The 17,896-nt window shown below is 38.4% G+C and overlaps 1 protein-coding gene across 1 annotated transcript in view; it reads right to left on the bottom strand.

The window, feature by feature from the left end:
• Positions 1-1,782: 1,782 nt before the first annotated feature.
• Positions 1,783-17,896, bottom strand: part of LOC126171716 (39S ribosomal protein L20, mitochondrial) — a 34,955-nt gene continuing 18,841 nt past the window's right edge. Inside the window, exons 3-4 of the mRNA XM_049920821.1 lie at positions 13,383-13,526; positions 1,783-2,025 (exon numbers count right to left, since the gene is read on the bottom strand). Of these exons, the coding sequence (XP_049776778.1) occupies positions 1,918-2,025; positions 13,383-13,526 (252 nt within the window). The 3' untranslated portion in view covers positions 1,783-1,917. The remainder of the gene's footprint in view (positions 2,026-13,382; positions 13,527-17,896) is intronic.

Raw genomic sequence — 17,896 nt, 5'->3', positions numbered from 1 at the left:
TGTAGCAACGCAGTACATTGACACGGAGAACAACAAACGAAGAAATAAAAGTAGGCGAACCTCTACGGATTGCCCCCATCTTTCACTTCTGTACAAGACTACACTACAGGCAATACCTTCAGAAATTTATATTTAACGTTAATAAATCATTTTTCAGTAATGTTATTACTGCTGCTGCCAGTCTGTATTTTGGGTCCCCTCCACTTGTACCATCATCAGTAGCAAAAGCCATCTACTGCACTATCCAAGTGCTCTTCCAAGTTTTTCACCTTCTCTGACAGAATTATGTCGTCCTCAACAATCCTTAAAACTTGTATTTCTTCTCCCTGAACTTAAAATTCCATTTTTCTAATTTCTCCTAAATTTCCTTTATTGTTTGCACAAAGTGCCCACCAAATAGTATGGGTATAGACTACAACCCTGTCTCACTCCATTTTTCAACTGCTGCTTCCCTTTCATGCCCTTCAACTCTTAACAGCAGTTTGGTTCCTGAGTATGTTTTAGCTAACCTTTCACTTCCTGTATTTCATCTCTGTTACAAATGCTGCAAACAAAGGTTTGCATTTCTGCACTCCATCTTCTAAGATAACTCTTAAGGTCAGTACTGCCTCTCATGTTCCTACATATCTCTAGAAATCAAACTTATCTTACCCAAGGTCAGCTTCTATCAACTTCTCCATTCTTCTGTATATACTTGTAATGTGCAACTTTGAATTGCAAGACTGAGTTCAGTAATATTCACACCTTTCAAAACCTGCTTTCTTTGGAACTGGAATTGTTACATTCTTCTTGAAATCAAAATATTTTGACTGACATGTATTTTGCAAACCAGGTGGAATGGTTTTGTTATGACTGAATCTACCAATGATCTCAATAATTCTTAGGGAATCTCGTCCACACCAGGGACCTCACTTCAAGTTGTTTTTCAGTGCTGTCAAATACTTCTTCGATTATCATGTCTCCCCATCTGATCATCTACCTCATCTTTTTCTATATTATTGTCTTTGCCTTGCAATAGCCCTTCTTTACACTTCCTCCACCTTTCAGCTTTCCTTTCTGTGCAAACTATTGCCCTGTCTTTCGACGTTCTGATATTTGTACAGCTGCTTCTCTTCTTCCTATAGGCAGCATCTATTATTCTCTTAGCTGTCCAAGCTTCTACAGCCTTGCAACTGTCCTCCAGCCATTGCTTCTTAGCCATTTTTCACTTTCTGTCAATATTTTCAAACGTCTGTATTTCTTTCGTATGCTTTGTTTTGTGCAATTTTTACATTTTCTGTTTTCATCAATTAAATTCAATAACTCTTGTGTTATCCTATGATTTCTATAGTCATCTCCTTAATTTTCTACAATTTCTTCAGTTTTAATCTAAATAAGGGTTGGATTTCACATGTGCCCCTAGAAATCCTTTCAGTTTAAAATCTGATTTCAAAACCTTGGCCTTATGTTTACATGAACAGTCTGAATCATCTAGATGTGTTCTGATTTCTTACATGTGTACAACCTCATTTTATGATTCTGATACTGGACTTCACATAGCTTCTCAAAGCTTAAAGAAGTGATGAACTGAACAAAACTTATGTTGTTTTTTTAAAGCACTGGTCAGGATATATGAAGTGAATAAACACCAGAGCAACTGCCACATTTACTGTTGTCCAAAAGGCTATGGAGACGGGCACTATTCCTCCGCAGTTCATATCTGGATTGCACCACAGCAAAGTACAAGTGATGTAGAAATAACACGTGGCTACTTATTTGTAAGATACATAAAAGTAATTAAAATCTTATTTAAACTGTTTTATTGTTAAACAAGAAATAATACAAACAACAAGAATGTCTGGTGATGCACCAGATGTGATTAAACAGTTCTCTTTGTTGTAAAGAACTGGCCAGCTACTAAGAGGCACAAATTAGACACTATTTCAGCATGCCCCTCGTGATAACTCCAGGAGGAGAAGATCCAAGATCTGCTACACCAGCCAGCCCATCCTCTGATGCCTTTTTCCAGGACAGATTCACCAATGACTGAAAACAGAACATGTACATTTACACACAGAAATACATTGTACACTTTTCAAATTAGGTATACATGAAACTGCCAGGCAAATTAAAACTGTGTTCCAGACCGAGACTTTAACTTGGGCCCTTTGCATTTTGCAGGCAAGTGCTCTACCAACTGGGCTTCACAAGCATTGCTCACGACCTGTCTTCACAGCTTTTTGGAAGGTAATAGATGAGGTATTGGCAGAAGTAAAACTGTGAGGACGGGTCGCGAGTTGTGCTTGGGTAGCTCAGTTGGTAGAGCACTTGTCCACGAAAAGCTAAGGTTCCAATCTCATGTCTTCGTCTGGCACACAGTTGTAATCTGTCAGGAAGTTTTAGATCGTAACTTGTTCTTTGTACTAGCACTAGCAGGAGGGGTGGTGGTAGAAGTATACATCCAGAGACAACGTACACTGCATGGGTTTCATCAGAAAATAACGACAATGATGATGATGATGATGATGATACTAACAAAAGAATGTACAGTGCATAGTACCCTACACAAAATCTCATTCAAAATTACACATATACCTTTGATTACTTATATAAATGTACAAAAAAGATATTTTACATGACATACACAGTTGACAATTACATACACCAGTTCTAACACTTCTGTTTGAAATACTCATTCAAATCATGGCAAATAGTTTCATAATGTGTGACTGACGAGTTACATGAAAAATTATTTACTACAAGGTTATTGCAGGTATTCTTCTACACTTTTATAGCTGGTTATTAAACATCTGAACACTTTCTTAAATAAAGACAATTTCTTCTTTATCTGTGCTGGAAGTTGGATGTACTATCTAACACCTTGAATGGTTGTTTGTTCTTAAGCCAAAACCTAAGATTACTCTTTCTTTTATATGGCTGCCATTGCACATTCTTGCATTGTACGAACCAAATGAGTTAGTTTTAAAATTTTCAATGTACCTTTTTTTATATATTAATTAACCGTTTTTGGACATAACGGCATGGTAAGGGTAGAATATTTAGATGTTGAAATAACTGTTTGGAGGGTGTTAGCCTTGAACTGTTAGTAATTATTCTAATAGTTCATATTTGCAGGGTGAAATGGGTTATCATTTGTTTCTTATTACAACCCCAGAAGGTGAGGCCATAGGTAATAGCAGAATGCATGTAAGCAAAGTAGACAATTCCGCTACACCGTCTACTACACACACCACTAATGTCATGTAATGCAAAATAAGCTGATCTTAATTTGTTAGTGAGACAGAAGATGTGGGCTTCCCAGTCTAAATTTTCATTTACACACACACCTAAAAATTTTGTGACAGCTACCCTCTCAATTTATTTATTTTGTATTCTGAGATCCATGTCATGCTGTGACTGTTTACCTCCAATATATACAATTAGTTTTTTTAAATATGCAAGGTTAACTTGTTATTTTCAAACAATTTTTTTAAATATTCCAAACCTCTGATTGCAGAGGTTGGCAATACTTTGTTTATATCAGTTACAACATTTGTGCCATCAGCAAATACGATTATGTGAGTAACATTGATTGGAATCTTGATATCATTAACATAAATATCATCTACCCAAATTGGTAGAGTATGAATTTAGGGCTTTAAACAATACTTTGTTTTTTAATGTTTTTGGAGGGAATTTCTACTCCTGTCTCGTATTATGAAGACTAAAACAAACCATTTTTTGCTACTTCTCGTACACCAATAGCTTCTAATTTGTCTGGCAAAATATCACGTTGGGTAGTATCGAATGCCTTTGTTAAGTCCAAGTTAATTCCTATTGTACTATAGTTTCTGTATAGTCCCAAAGTGACATTTTCAATAAATTGGGTAATAGTTGATTCTTTGTGAAAACTATGTTGGTTTACAGACAAGGGATAAAAATTTTTCAAGGTAATTTGTAATTCTGTATTTCAAGACAGTCTCCATTCTCTTTGAAAATACAGATAACAAAGCTATTGATCTACAGTTTTCCGTTTCATACATCTTGCCTTTTCTATGCAATTATTTTATTTTTGAAATTTTTGATCTTTGTAGAAACACTCCTCCTGACAATGATGTACATATGATGTGAGAGTTATTCTGATTATGACACTAGCACATTTACAAAATTGTTAAGGCTTTCGTGGCCACTTGTTGACAAACTGCCTATTGGCTTCTGTCTCGGGTTCTTCGGCCGACGTTCATCTAATGATTTTTGTGACGTTTCGCCAGCACGAGTGGCTGGCATTGTCAAAGCTTCACCCTCCATTGCCGGTGGTGAACTGGAGCCGAGCTCGCGGCCACATACTATATGTACCTGGCGCGCCAATGTCCGGTGCGGTTCTCCTCTTGCTACCTGCGACGGTCATTCGCTGCAGTACGGGAAGCCAGGATCCGTTTACCTTAAGGCTTTCCTCTTTCTTGTTCAAACTGTTCTTCGCGTGTTTTTGTATTTCTACAGCTTCTCTGAACATGCACGTGTGATAGTGCTTCTCTACAGCCAGAACTTCCGTATCAGCAAATTTTATTACATGGTCGGTCTCATTCAGTGCATGCTCTGCCACTGCCGATTTCTCCACCTGCCCCAACCTGCAATGTCGCTTATGCTCTTTGATCCTGGTGTTAATGGATCGTCCAGTCATTCCGACATAAACTTTTCCGCATATGCATGGTATACGGTATATTCCCGACATTGCAAGTAGGTCTCTTTTCTCCTTTGCCGATCTAAGACACTCTTTGATCTTCCTTGTCGGTTTGAAAATCGTCTTTACGCCGTGTTTGGGCAATATACGGCCGATTCTGCCCGTCACTCTGGGAATGTATGGCAGAAAGGCCGTACCCGACATTTCTTTTTCTGGTTCCTTACTTCGCCGAGTGTTTGGCTCTGTTACACTTCTAATATAATTTGTGGAGTACCCATTGCTCCTCAGGACAGTTTCCAGGTGTTGCATTTCTCGTCTGAGGTGTTGCGGCTCACATATTCGTCCTGCTCTCGTTACAAGCGTAACATTTAATTATGACTGAACCAGGTATCTCATCAATCCATGAATATATTTTATTCTGTGTTGTTTTCATTAGTCTAAGAACTCTCGATTTGGTTGCCGCACACAGCACTATTGAATTAACACTTTGTTCTCTTGAAACTGAGGCTCTACTACCCCTGAATCAATTTTTATTCAGGCTGACTGGGGTATTTATGAAGTAGTCATTTATGTAATTTGCTAAAGATTTCTGAGAAACACGTTGATCATCTTTTACATTCCACATTGCTTTTTATTTGTTTGCTGCCCCTCTTAATATCTGTGAAATGTTAGGCAATTAACAAAAACATTTGATACAAAGTTACTTCCTTTGACAGTCCCTCCAACTAGACAATGAAATAAATGGAAAGTGAAAGAAAGTAAGAATAAGCGGCGTACAGACGAAAAGTGTTTGGAGGACCTGTTTACAATAAGAAGCCAAGGCATCAATCATCTTAAATATTATTTGTGATTCCTTTTGTACGATATGGCCATGAGGCTGTGCTATGTTACCTGGTCACACCGTTTTTAACCATCTGCCAGCCAACAAAATACTTTTCATGGACACAAACACTGAATCTTTTTTTTTTTTTTTCTTCACATATTGATATTCGAACACAGGATGATATTTATACCTCTGCTCACACATCCACTCACCATGCTTCAAATTCTGCAATAAATACTCTTGCTCACTGCTAATAGTTTATAACAAAATTGCAGTAAGAAACAAAATAAAAATTGTTTAAGTGTTCTATGGCATTTTACCTTAAAGATTCTTGTAATGCTTAATTAACTACAATTTCAGGTGAAAAAGTAGATTTCAGTCTCAGATTCAAAGTGCAATAAACGACCTAGATTCTTGCAATTTTTTAACTGCATTTCAAACTGCACCAAGTTTCATAGAAGCAAAATTATGCTCCATCTACTGTTAACACAGAAAAAGATGACGTCTGCTGTCCAATAATGGGGATGTAATCAGTCATAAGTGATGTCCATGTTTTCATAGTTGCCTGAGACTGCAATTTTGTGTGTGTGTGTGTGTGTGTGTGTGTGTGTGTGTGTGTTTGTGTTATTGTTGACGAAGGCCTTAATGGTCGACGAAAGCTTTATTTGTGACAGTCGTTTTATTGCGCCTATCTGCGACTCAGCATCTCTGCTATATTGTGAGTAGTAACTTTCCTTTTTATAATATTGTTATATGTTTTCATATGATGGTTTTGATTGAAGCTAATACACAATACGGTGTTTCTGAATTTCAAAAGAATGAAATATTTTCAGACCAGTTAGTAAGCAAGGTTTGATTGTTTTGTACATAATCTCTTCCTCCATAAAACAATATGTCAGAAAATAACATTGATCATTTATTTCTTCAATGAATATCTACAACATGACTAATAAGGTATCACTTTTCAACTAACTTTAGATGAAAATTAATGCCCCATTGCTGACAATTTACAAATTTAACATATCCACATGGAAAAGGAGAATTTTCCCAAACTTCTTGTCACATAGTTCCTTTTTGGGGTGGTTATGTGGCACTTAGAAAAATGTACGATGTGAGGCACTTGAAACTGAGAGATGCTCAATTTTTTCATGTTTTCATTTGGAATGTGTTCTTTCACTTTGAAAGTAAGTCACTTTGGTACTCTAGTACCATAAATACTGTCATATTGTAGCATACAATGAATAAGAAGCACAAAGCCATAACTAATTTTATATTCTCGAGAAATTGAGAATCATTACCCTTCTGAATCTCTTACATCATTTTATCTATCAAAAAGGCACTAACTGGCACAGTCTTAGCGTATGGGCAGCTATGGCGTAGTACAGTGAGTTTTGACAAATTACTTTTAAAATTCTGTCTCATTCACATATCTCTGCACATTATGTTGAGATGAGCGCCTACCAATTTAACATGCTCGCGACTCAAAATCTGAATACCCCATCAAGCATGTCTTCAGCTGGGTCACCATCTTGCTACTAATGCTCCCATCATGCTTCCAATAGCGTGATATCTGAAGGGCTCCACAATGAATTTAACTAACACATTAACAACATGGGAAGTATAAGTCCCACAGAGGCGTTGAGTCAAGGACAGGCACAACACAAAAAAATATTAGAGAATTTAAGAAATATCTGTGCTTTTGGACAAATTTCTTCCTCAGAAGTAGAACACTCATACATTCTACAATAACAATGCCACACACACACACACACACACACACACACACACACACACACACACACAGCTACTATAACAGAACACCAGAGTGTAGATAAGTAGATGTGTGAATGCATGGGATTTATAGTATTCTCTTTTTGTTGTGCCTGTCTGCAACACTAAGCCTTCACTACGTGATCATCAGCAACCTATCCTTTCCATAACATCATTATTCCATCCTAGCCTTACTTTCTCCGACACACATGCCATTTGGCATTTTATTTTTCTCCGACACATTAGAAAGGCCAGTCATTCATCATAGGTGGCTACTTTTATTCATAAATCTTCAAAATCTTTGTGGACACCTATAGATCAAAGTTACTTGGCCACAGAACAACTCAGTACATACACAGTTCATTAACAAATGTACAAAAACAAAAGATTTAAGGGATACACCTATGAGTAATAAAGGATAATAAAAGAATTTACACTACTGTGAATAAAGAAGTGTGTGCCACAATTTACCCTATCAAATCATGCGTGGAAATTTGATTCCTTATATTTTTAACTTGTCCAAGTTCCAATGTGTTCACTGAGTGTAGTTTCCTCATGTTTAAAGTACTACTCAACAAAAGTAGTAATATACAGTGTGATGGGAGAAGTGGGCTGGGGTCATGTAGCCACCAGTGTAAGATAGGTTGACCCTCTTAATTTTGGATCATCTGGCATGACGCCACCCACTCTGACCTGGGACTCTCCCCCTGGGTACCACCCCACCACAGCAGTGACTGCTTATCAGTGTAATGATTCCCAGGAGTCACTGCACTCCAAATTGGAAATTTGCACATACTCTTTAGCTTACACGGGTATTCTTCACATCTGGCACCTATCATGCATTCTATGAACTGTCATGGGGCAACAATTGTGTGGGTACCTTACAACTCCCTTCCCTTACAATGGATGGATGTCTGATTAGGTTTTCTGCTCCTAATTTGGTCCACACACACAATATATATGACTGCACAGTGAATGGAATTGACAACAGACTGGGACACCTTCCCAGCATGGTTTGCACTACTATAACAATTATAAAAGGATGGAGATTAAACCCAGAACTGGGACAGGGTGTATACGTGGACGAGGAAAAAAAATTCCCGATTTTTCCCGGTTAAAAATACTTTCTCCCAAATGAAAATACACTTTTTCTGTGTTAAGTAACAGTACACTTTTCCTCGGAACTGTAAAACTTATCAATCCTTTCAATAGTTGTGGTTTTATACACCGGCATAGAATTTCCTGGCACTTTAGAAAACGAAATTCAGGGGAAAAAGCACATTTTGGAAAGACGTCTGATGTGCAGCAACATGTACACAGCATACTTTCGTATTACGAAAGTATAAATTCGAATTCCAAAGGATTGAAATCAAAGATTGCTATGCGCTTTTGTAAGCCAGTCATAGCTCTTGTCAAGAGAATTCACCAACCGATGACAGCGGATATTTAGAGCACAGGACACGTGATGTAGTCAGCCAATAGGAACATCATTGTTAAGTAGTGCGAACACACAAATAGGAAAAGGTAATGGTTTAAATTAATATACATAGTGTTGCTACAAGAAAAGAAAAGCTTTCACATATAATATTGGTCTCTAAGATTTATATGCTGCAAGAGAAGCTATGCTTTCACACATAGTGTTGATCTTTTTTGCACATGTTACACTTTAAGGTACATCACACAAATGTGCCACTAAAATTTTTAACGACGACGTAAATGTCTGATCTTCTGGGCTCAAAAATATTCTAAATGGTCGTCCTCAAAGAGTTCAAGTCTCGGTCCGGCACACAGATTTAATCTGCCAAGAAGTTTCAACTATTCGGAATATTTTCCCGCGACCTGTTAGAAATAGATTCGTTTCAGCAGTTGCACCAGATGACAGGTGTCGCCGCACTTGTGCAGCTACAATGACGCAGGAAGCCCGTATGTTCGCACATGTAAAACATTAAAAGATCTTACATAAATGTCATAAAAGAAACAAGACATTAGAGGATACTCCAAGAGCATGGGAATTTTGTGAACCATACTAAAATGCATAATTCGGCTTAAAGCGCACATTCGTATGTCCAGATTCAGATGGAAATTTTCTTGGAGTACCAGTAACGTATTATCTCATGTCTGGTTCTTTATTATGGCATAATACCAAACATGCTAGAAGATGAAAACGTGAACTTGAAATGCAGCGAACAGTTGAAACTAGCCAATAATGTGGAATTAAACACTTCACTTCAAATAAATTGGCCTCAGCAGAAAAGATCAATAAAAGTCAAATTTCTTGAACAAACTGAAAAAAATAACTTCAATGTTCTGCAAGGCGATTAACGCTTGACTATCAAAGATGGAAACAAAATAAAATCTCAAACTAATAATATATTATAGCCTTCCGTAATCATGTGAATGTATTTTAATTCACTTCATAGCAACCGGCCACAGAAATCTGTTTTGTTTTGATTTAATGTGAGAGCAATAAACGAAGAGGAAACAACAAAATCACTTAACATAAACACAGGTCACGTGGAGACTACCACTTCCCCACTACAACTCGGACTGCTCTGTGCATAAGGTCCGGATCTACGATATTTCTGAACCAAGACAATATTAGATAGTGGCGCTCCCCCTCCCTCGAGTGTTTGAGGTAGTACGCCAAAAATTTAAAAAATCGCCTTTTCAAAAATATCTTCATTTTGTAGCGCACATCTTTCTGAAGATGTCTGATACATAAAACTTATATGTTCGAGGGAATGTAAGACATGTTATTTGGTCATAAAGTGTGCCGTAGTGAAGTGCCAAGCCTCTTCACACAGCATTCTTCCATCGCACGTGTCTGTATTTCGCTTTGTGGAATTCAAATGTGCAATATTTTTTAATGGGTGCCATCAAACTATATTCCGGCCAGTGAAAATTAAAATGTCCTGTGGTGCCTCTCCTGCTACCAGTCGGTCGGTTTGACATCCTTAAAGAAATCTCGCAATTAATACTGGATGGGATTATTTGTAACTGGCAGAACAAGAACTCTTCAGAAAATTTGCAGTCTTCACTGCCTATTAGCTAATAACTTGCTGTTTTGTGTATCATAAAATTAAATATAGGATGCATAAAACGAGTAAAGACAAGAGACAAGCAAGACAGTAAACGTTTCTTCAGTCCTTAAGTCCTAGCTTTTTTTCCTCTCTAATCTTGCCACAGCTGTATATGGCGTACTTTCCTTTCTGGGAAAGAGTCTATTACCTCCTCAAAGTTAGTCAACGTTTTGCTATATGAAAAAACGAAATGTCGTCATCTAATACTAGAAAAGCTGTTAATACAAATATTACCCAAGACTGGTGTGGTTTCTCGATCTAAGTACGTGTATTTTGTCACTGCCTGCTAGATAAAACAAAATAGGCCTGCCTAATATTGCAGCAATTGTTACACACATCAAATAAACAAGACTGTTTAGGCACAAATGGTCATTTTTATAACACGACAGAATATAATTCACGAAGTACCAATATCAATTGCCTATTAGGCCTACTACAAGCAAAAAGTTCTATGTTGAGAAATAGTTTCACATTTCATTCATACTCTCTAGCTTCTGAAGAGATCAAAAAGTAGTAGTATGAAATTTTTATATAAATTTGGAATCGTCATATTCTTCCGCAATTTGTGTGAGTCCCCATTTCTTCTCCTTCCTCGTTCTAACAAACAATCTTGTCATCACTAATTCTGTAACTATTCCTGTGAGTGTCAACATTTACTCTCTGGTTAACTTCATTAACCCTGCCACAATTGCCAGTTTAGTTATCCCACATTTATTCTCTGGTTACGCATTATTACGTGTACGTACAACGCATTTTCCACACTACTCCCAGAACAGAACTTTAGCGTCTGCTAGCCAGGGATTGTATAACTGGCCCTTAGTACTGTAGCGGTCTGGCCAAAAATTTTCTGTCAAAATTTCATTTTCTTGGATACACGGAGAAGACAATACGTAATCTTTGTTGCCTGTTATTCCTGTTAGTAGTTTATTTCCACTCTGGTAGTCTGAACCTACGGAATTCACTAGTAATTATAACAACGCTGATCATCTGCAAACCCAGTCAACCACATAAACAGCGATTGTCATTCACCCTTTCGGCTTTATTCGCTCAGCTCGTATAGACCCGTCCCCTTTTGTCTGCGGGAAAGTTTATTTCTAGATGCGACGGGGATTCCCCTGGCAGCGAGATTACATACACTGTGCATGAATTCAAAAATCAACTTACGATTCATTCAGAAATCAACTTAGAATTTGATCAAAAATGTTCAAAAACCAACAGAGATGCGTTCAAAATCATATGAGTAATCGATAGACCAACGTGCATTGGATGCTAAGCGCTTTGTGAAACAAGGTCTTTTCCTCTGTCTGAAATTGCCACCCGGGGCAGATTTTCTGGATAACATCTGGCTGCTTGCTGCTATTGCTTATACAGCTAACTGCCACACTTCTGTAGCCAGAATCGAGGAGAAGCTACTACTCAAATGCGACACATCTGCACATGCGCGTAAGCTCGTCTGCAACCGCTCCAACAAATTTAATGTAAACAGTTGTGACGTCACGCTCATCAGAGACAATTTGTTGTTATGAAACACTGCTTAGTCTTCCTAAAGCCTTTGACACATTTTGCTGTTGGCACATGCTTGTATGAACACTGTGTTTTGTTCTTGTATATGGTGCATTTCCTTTGCAACTTAAGTTTTATTTTCCCCTCTGCCCCCCCCCCCCCCCCCTCTTGTTCGTGTTTTATTGCTGCAGTATTATTCTGCAGTAGCGAGGTACAGTAATATTCTTTGTTAGAGTATTGGTTCTTACCCGTCAAAGTCACAAAAATTTAACTAAGAACCAAAAAACAAAAAATTCCTGGAATTATGAAAAATTCTCGAAATTCTTAAAAATTCTGGGTTTTTTCCAGTTTTCTCCTGGATGAAAAAATTCCCGGGTTTTTCCCGGATCTCCCGGGTCGTATACACCCTGTGGGACGAAAGTGAATTACTGAAAATGATTGAGGAAAAAAAGTCTGAGAAAAGTAAGTAATCGTAATCAGCGACCAACTGATGAACTAGGTTGTCAACAAAAAAACTGTCTTACGTACCACATCAGAGGAAAGGTATAATGATACAGTGGGACTGAAGCAAAGGAAAAGAAAGAAACTCTGCAGTAGGTTGGGGCTGCTCATTTCACGATGCACTGTTACTGATTTGCCGAATGCCTACACGCAATACATTTCTTCTGAAAAGAGAACATCATGCAAATCTAATTTACTACTTACAGAGAAAATTTTATAACTTTTACCTCTGAGGAAATGTTTTGCTTACTACTTGCTCAGTGAGATCGCTTTTTTCACTGAAATGCTGATTCAGCATCATCAGTCCATCAGTCATCCGTCATTAAGAAAACTGGCAGCAGGGCATTTTAATGAATTTTCAATCATAAACGAGCCTCAGTTTCTACAATGACAGATGACACTGAACACATTCAAGAACTACACATGACTGTAGTAGAGCAGAATTTTACATAGAAGTACAATGCACACACATTCTCAACCCAAACATTCTTTCACATGAAAGTAAGAAAATTGTTGAGTCGACTCTTATTCAAATAAAATAAAAGAGGTTTAGAATAATGAACAGTCCATCTGCACAGCTGAGCGGCCATTATGTGGTTGCCAAGTGAAGGACAGTAGTTCCATTCCTGGTTACGCCAGGAATTTTTCCTCAGTGGAAGGACTGGAAAGAAGTCCAGTCAGCATCTTTATGCCAACTGAGGGACTACTTTAATAATAAGTAACTGCTCCAAGGTCTGAAAACCTGACAACGACCAGGAGAGGTGTGCTGACACAATGCCCCTTGACACCACATCAGAATGTTCCATTTGGCAGAGGAGGATGTAGTGGCCAGTCTGAGTTGTGTGGTCCTCTGAGCTTCATCAATGATTTAAGTTAAAACAGAAAATTAATAAATAATTACATTTATTCTACTTTCACAGTCCTAATTTTCTCACTTTTTATTATTTTTAGCTGACAAAATAAAGGCACGAGTTGGACTGTAAAACATTTGAAAATGAAATTATATTTTACACTAAACACAGAAATAAATGTAGCATAAGCTTACTTTAAATGTCCGAGGTTCCCACACAGCCAAATCCGCAAGCGTTTTTCTATTGAGTAGTATATTCATTCGAGCCAATGCCTCCCTTAGCAGAGGATACCGGAAACCGAGTTCTTCACATGCAGCTGTTACACGTTGTTCCCATAGCTGTGAATCGAAGAGTAAGTAAATAATCATATCACTTAGAGCAAGCTGAAAATAAATCCATTCTACAATCCTTATTGACAGAAAGGACACCACAAATAATGCTGTCATCTTGAATAACAACACTCTTAATCTAAAACAGTAATAATTTAGAACCCTAATGTAGCCAATGGACATCATTTAAGGTCACTTTTGACAATGATTCAGGAAACAATTACACCAAATTGGTGGTCACAGACTACTAGAGGCAGTGTCTGGTAGTATCTTTCAACAGAAGAACACTTATCCACACATGGCATGTCTCTATGAATTGCATGATTGACATTAAGGGACTCCCTTCCCCATCTAGATCCCCCAATTGTCCTTGAAAGAAAGCGTATGCAACCATCCTGGTTCTAATATCCAGTGAACTGAGGGCCAGCCACATGTTATGTGGTAACTCACCTTAAGAGGTGATAAAATGAGTTTATGACACCTTCTCAACTGAATATTTGCAAGTATTCAGGCCCAAGAGAGTGCAGTGTCCTCCTGACAAAAGACCAGCCAAGTGTTTATACTGGCAATTTCAATTTCATTGTTCATTTCCCTTCAGTTAGTTATCACTGAAATAAAATAAAATAACCTCTTAATACATGCAGTTGCATTTCACTTACTCCTCCTCTTCTTGGTGCTCCACTTATTTTGTCATTGCCTGCATTCCAAGAAATATCACAGAACAAGAAAACTGGGTAACAATGAAACCAAGTATGGTGTTAAAAACACTGTCTGTCTGCTTATCTATCACTGGTTACATTAGACTATCATTTCATTGGTTACAGCACTCCAATCTACAAGAACAACAGGAAAAGTATTCTGGCTGGTACAGCACCTGTTCTTAACTTTAAACAACAGCTCAAAAAATTGTTGGGGGGGGGGGGGCGTGTGGTGACCCCACCGGTGACAGAGGAAATGGCTGTGTGACGACGATCAGGATGAGGCCCCGGTTTCTTTGTCTGGATGTGGGTCAAGAATGGTGGTGGTAACAAAATGAGCAGTGGACTGCTATTAAGATACCCCTGACTGAATTAGACTTTCATTCATGATAGGTACACCATATTCACTCGAATCTAAGCCACACTCGAATCTAAACCGCACCTGAAAAATGAGACTCGAAATAATGAAAAAAAAAAAAAAAAAATTTTTTTCCCGAATCTAAGCCGCACCTGAAATTTAAGACTTGAAATTCAAGGGGAGAGAAAAGTTTTAGGCTACATCTCCAAATCGAAACAAAGTTGGTCCATTGTAATATGAGACACAATTTAGGTTGAATGAATGATGATACAGCTACAGTAGCTTGGTTCGAGTCGTAAGCTTAGCAGTTAAGCTTTACCAGGTAGCCATTGCTATGAGTCAGGCGCTCCGTCCATATTTATACGGGTACCCTTCCTTTTTCACATGCTTAGTCTGGTTTGAATCGATTGCTTATTTTCCTTCTACATCTACATCTACATCCATACTCCGCAAGCCAACTGACGGTGTGTGGCGGAGGGTACCCTGAGTACCTCTATCGGTTCTCCCTTCTATTCCAGTCTCTTATTGTTCGTGGAAAGAAGGATTGTCGGTATGCTTCTGTGCGGGCTCTAATCTCTCTGATTTTATCCTCATGGTCTCTTCGCGAGATATACACAGGAGGGAGCAATACACTGCTTGACTCCACGGTGAAGGTATGTTCTCGAAACTTTAACAAAAGCCCGTACCGAGCTACTGAGCGTCTCTCCTGCAGAGTCTTCCACTGGAGTTTATCTATCATCTCCGTAACGCTTTCGCGATTACTAAATGATCCTGTAACGAAGCGCACTGCTCTCCGCTGGATCTTCTCTATCTCTTCTATCAACCCTATCTGGTACGGATCCCACACTGCTGAGCAGTATTCAAGCTCAGTCTGGCATCTGCTTTACCGACAATCAACTTTATATGATCATTCCATTTTAAATCACTCCTAATACGTACTCCCAGATAATTTATGGAATTAACTGCTTCCAGTTGCTGACCTGCTATTTTGTAGCTAAATGATAAGGGATCTATCTTGCTATGTATTCGCAGCACATTACACTTGTCTACATTGAGATTCAATTGTCATTCCCTACACCATGCGTCAATTCGCTGCAGATCCTCCTGCATTTCAGTACAATTTTCCATTGTTACAACCTCATCTGCAAAAAGCCTCAGTGAACTTCTGATGTCATCCACAAGGTCATTTATGTATATTGTGAATATATTCCTTTGATCTGATAAGTGCTGTTCTCTTTGTTATAGGTGTTTACGTCACTCTAAGCTGAAAATGCATTATTGTACTGTGTCATGCAATGTATGTCGCATGCTGATAATGTGTGTTTATGACATGTCGCCGCTCGCGGCATGGCTTGCTTTTGTGCGTGCTACCGCCGCTTACAATAAAAAAGGGAGGAATTGTTTCATTAGCGAAACAATGGCAAGAGACTGCTATTTGTTGTTACTTACACTGCTGCTTTCTTTGATAATGATCAACAAGAACCAAATAATATACTGTGTATGATAGAAGATGTTCTGAACGAGAGTTCAGCTAAAATTTTTCTCCATTTCAAAATCTTTGCAGACGCCTCTTTTGTACATTACATTCTGCACAGAAATTACAGTCGTCTTAGATGTAAAAATCTAGTCAAATGCCGTGCTTCATTTCTGACTGTATCACTATTGGGCATAAGAATAATACGAATATAAACATGACATGAAACGTATATTCTTCTGCGTTTGCTATTGTCTCACACTAGTTTATTAGGCAGACATGATTTAAATGAGATAGCAGCAAACACGAAGGAATACGTGGCAAAATGTTTATATTCATATTATTCTTATGGTGAAGAGAATACTGCATGTGATTCACAATTCATAAAAGTTCCTATTAGCAACCATCTCTTCTCACAGGTAAGAAAAAATTCAGAACGTAGAGTTGGCCATATTGACAAACATCCCAGTCAGTCATTCCAGTCGGATTTTCGTAGTACATTGAAATGCTGCTACATTCGAAGATGAACAATACGGAATTTGTATTTACTTCACTGGATAATGTATGAAAATGCAGTGGTCGAAACTCGGGGTGGAGAAAAAGGCTCGTCTTCTACTTTTTTTTTTTTATGATGCAGAGGTTTTGGCACCAGGATTTATCTTTGTGCCTGCAAAGCATGCCTGTGTAGCGCTACATATATCTGATGGCATTAGTTAGTTGTGGCGGCACCTACCAACATTTTTCAGAACTTTCACTTACTTTGCACTCAATTCTAAGCTGCAGGCAATTTTTTGGATTACGAAATCCAGAAAAAAAAGTGCAGCTTAGATTCGAATAAATACGGTAATCATATGGCCACCAATGGAGGGGAGGCCATTTAATCTTAAATGGTGTAGTGAGCTGCAGAGCTCAGCAAGCTATCAGCAGCAGGTTTATCTCGGCAGCAGGATGCTTAGGCTGTGTCACACGCTATCAGCAGGATGGTATTAAATGCAGAGACCACTGACCATGGCTGATGAATGGCAGCTCCATGCTGGCTGCCAGCCCACTTCGGGCCACAGAATACTGAAAAGGGAAGTTTGATACTAAAACCGTAGCCCCCAGCATGATTGATGGCAAAATCATGTGCCCACCCTGGCGCTGATCAGCAACGAGGTTGTCCTCAAGGTGCAGACTACAGTGACAGGATAGCAAGCCAGTTACTTTGAACACGTGTCCCACCAGGGAGGTGGCCACCCTCAAGAGGTAGTCACCATGTAGGTGACTTCCCAATGTGAAGATGCCATGTAGCCTGCATACAATTTTCTGAAGTACTACTTATGTGACTTTAGACTGGGAACCAAAATAAGGTAGCATGCTCACTCTCCAACATGAATCAATACGACTTATCTTGGCTGGCTTTCCTCATATAGTCAAATCTTCTGGCCACTCTGTTGAAGCTGTAAGGTGTCTCAACTTCACTTTTCATAATTGGTGGCAGATATATTTTGGAATGTCAACATACTGAATATGTACTCTTGCAAACTGATTATGTCTTCTTGCCTCACAAAATGTGGTCACCATAATAGCAACATCTCTCTCCCTACATCACATTTCTGTTACATTGGCATGAGGCGGTTCAATGCCCCACATTAGGTTGTGGCAGAACAAAATTTTTGTCAAATTGTACAAAAAGGCACTCACTTTGAAAAAATCTGTTATACAGCACATAATAATCGATCATGCAACAGTGTTAAAAAGTTACATGATGATACAAACATAATAACAGTGGGGTCTCAGCAAATGGCTTAGTCCTAAAATTTTCATATGCAAAATTATGCAACTCGAGACATAAAAAAATTACTTTTAG

The sequence above is a fragment of the Schistocerca cancellata genome, chromosome 1 (assembly GCF_023864275.1).
Source record: "Schistocerca cancellata isolate TAMUIC-IGC-003103 chromosome 1, iqSchCanc2.1, whole genome shotgun sequence".
Taxonomy (NCBI): Eukaryota; Metazoa; Arthropoda; class Insecta; order Orthoptera; family Acrididae; genus Schistocerca; species Schistocerca cancellata.
Note: the sequence above shows the minus strand (reverse complement) of the source record. Positions and strands in the feature narration are given on the sequence as shown.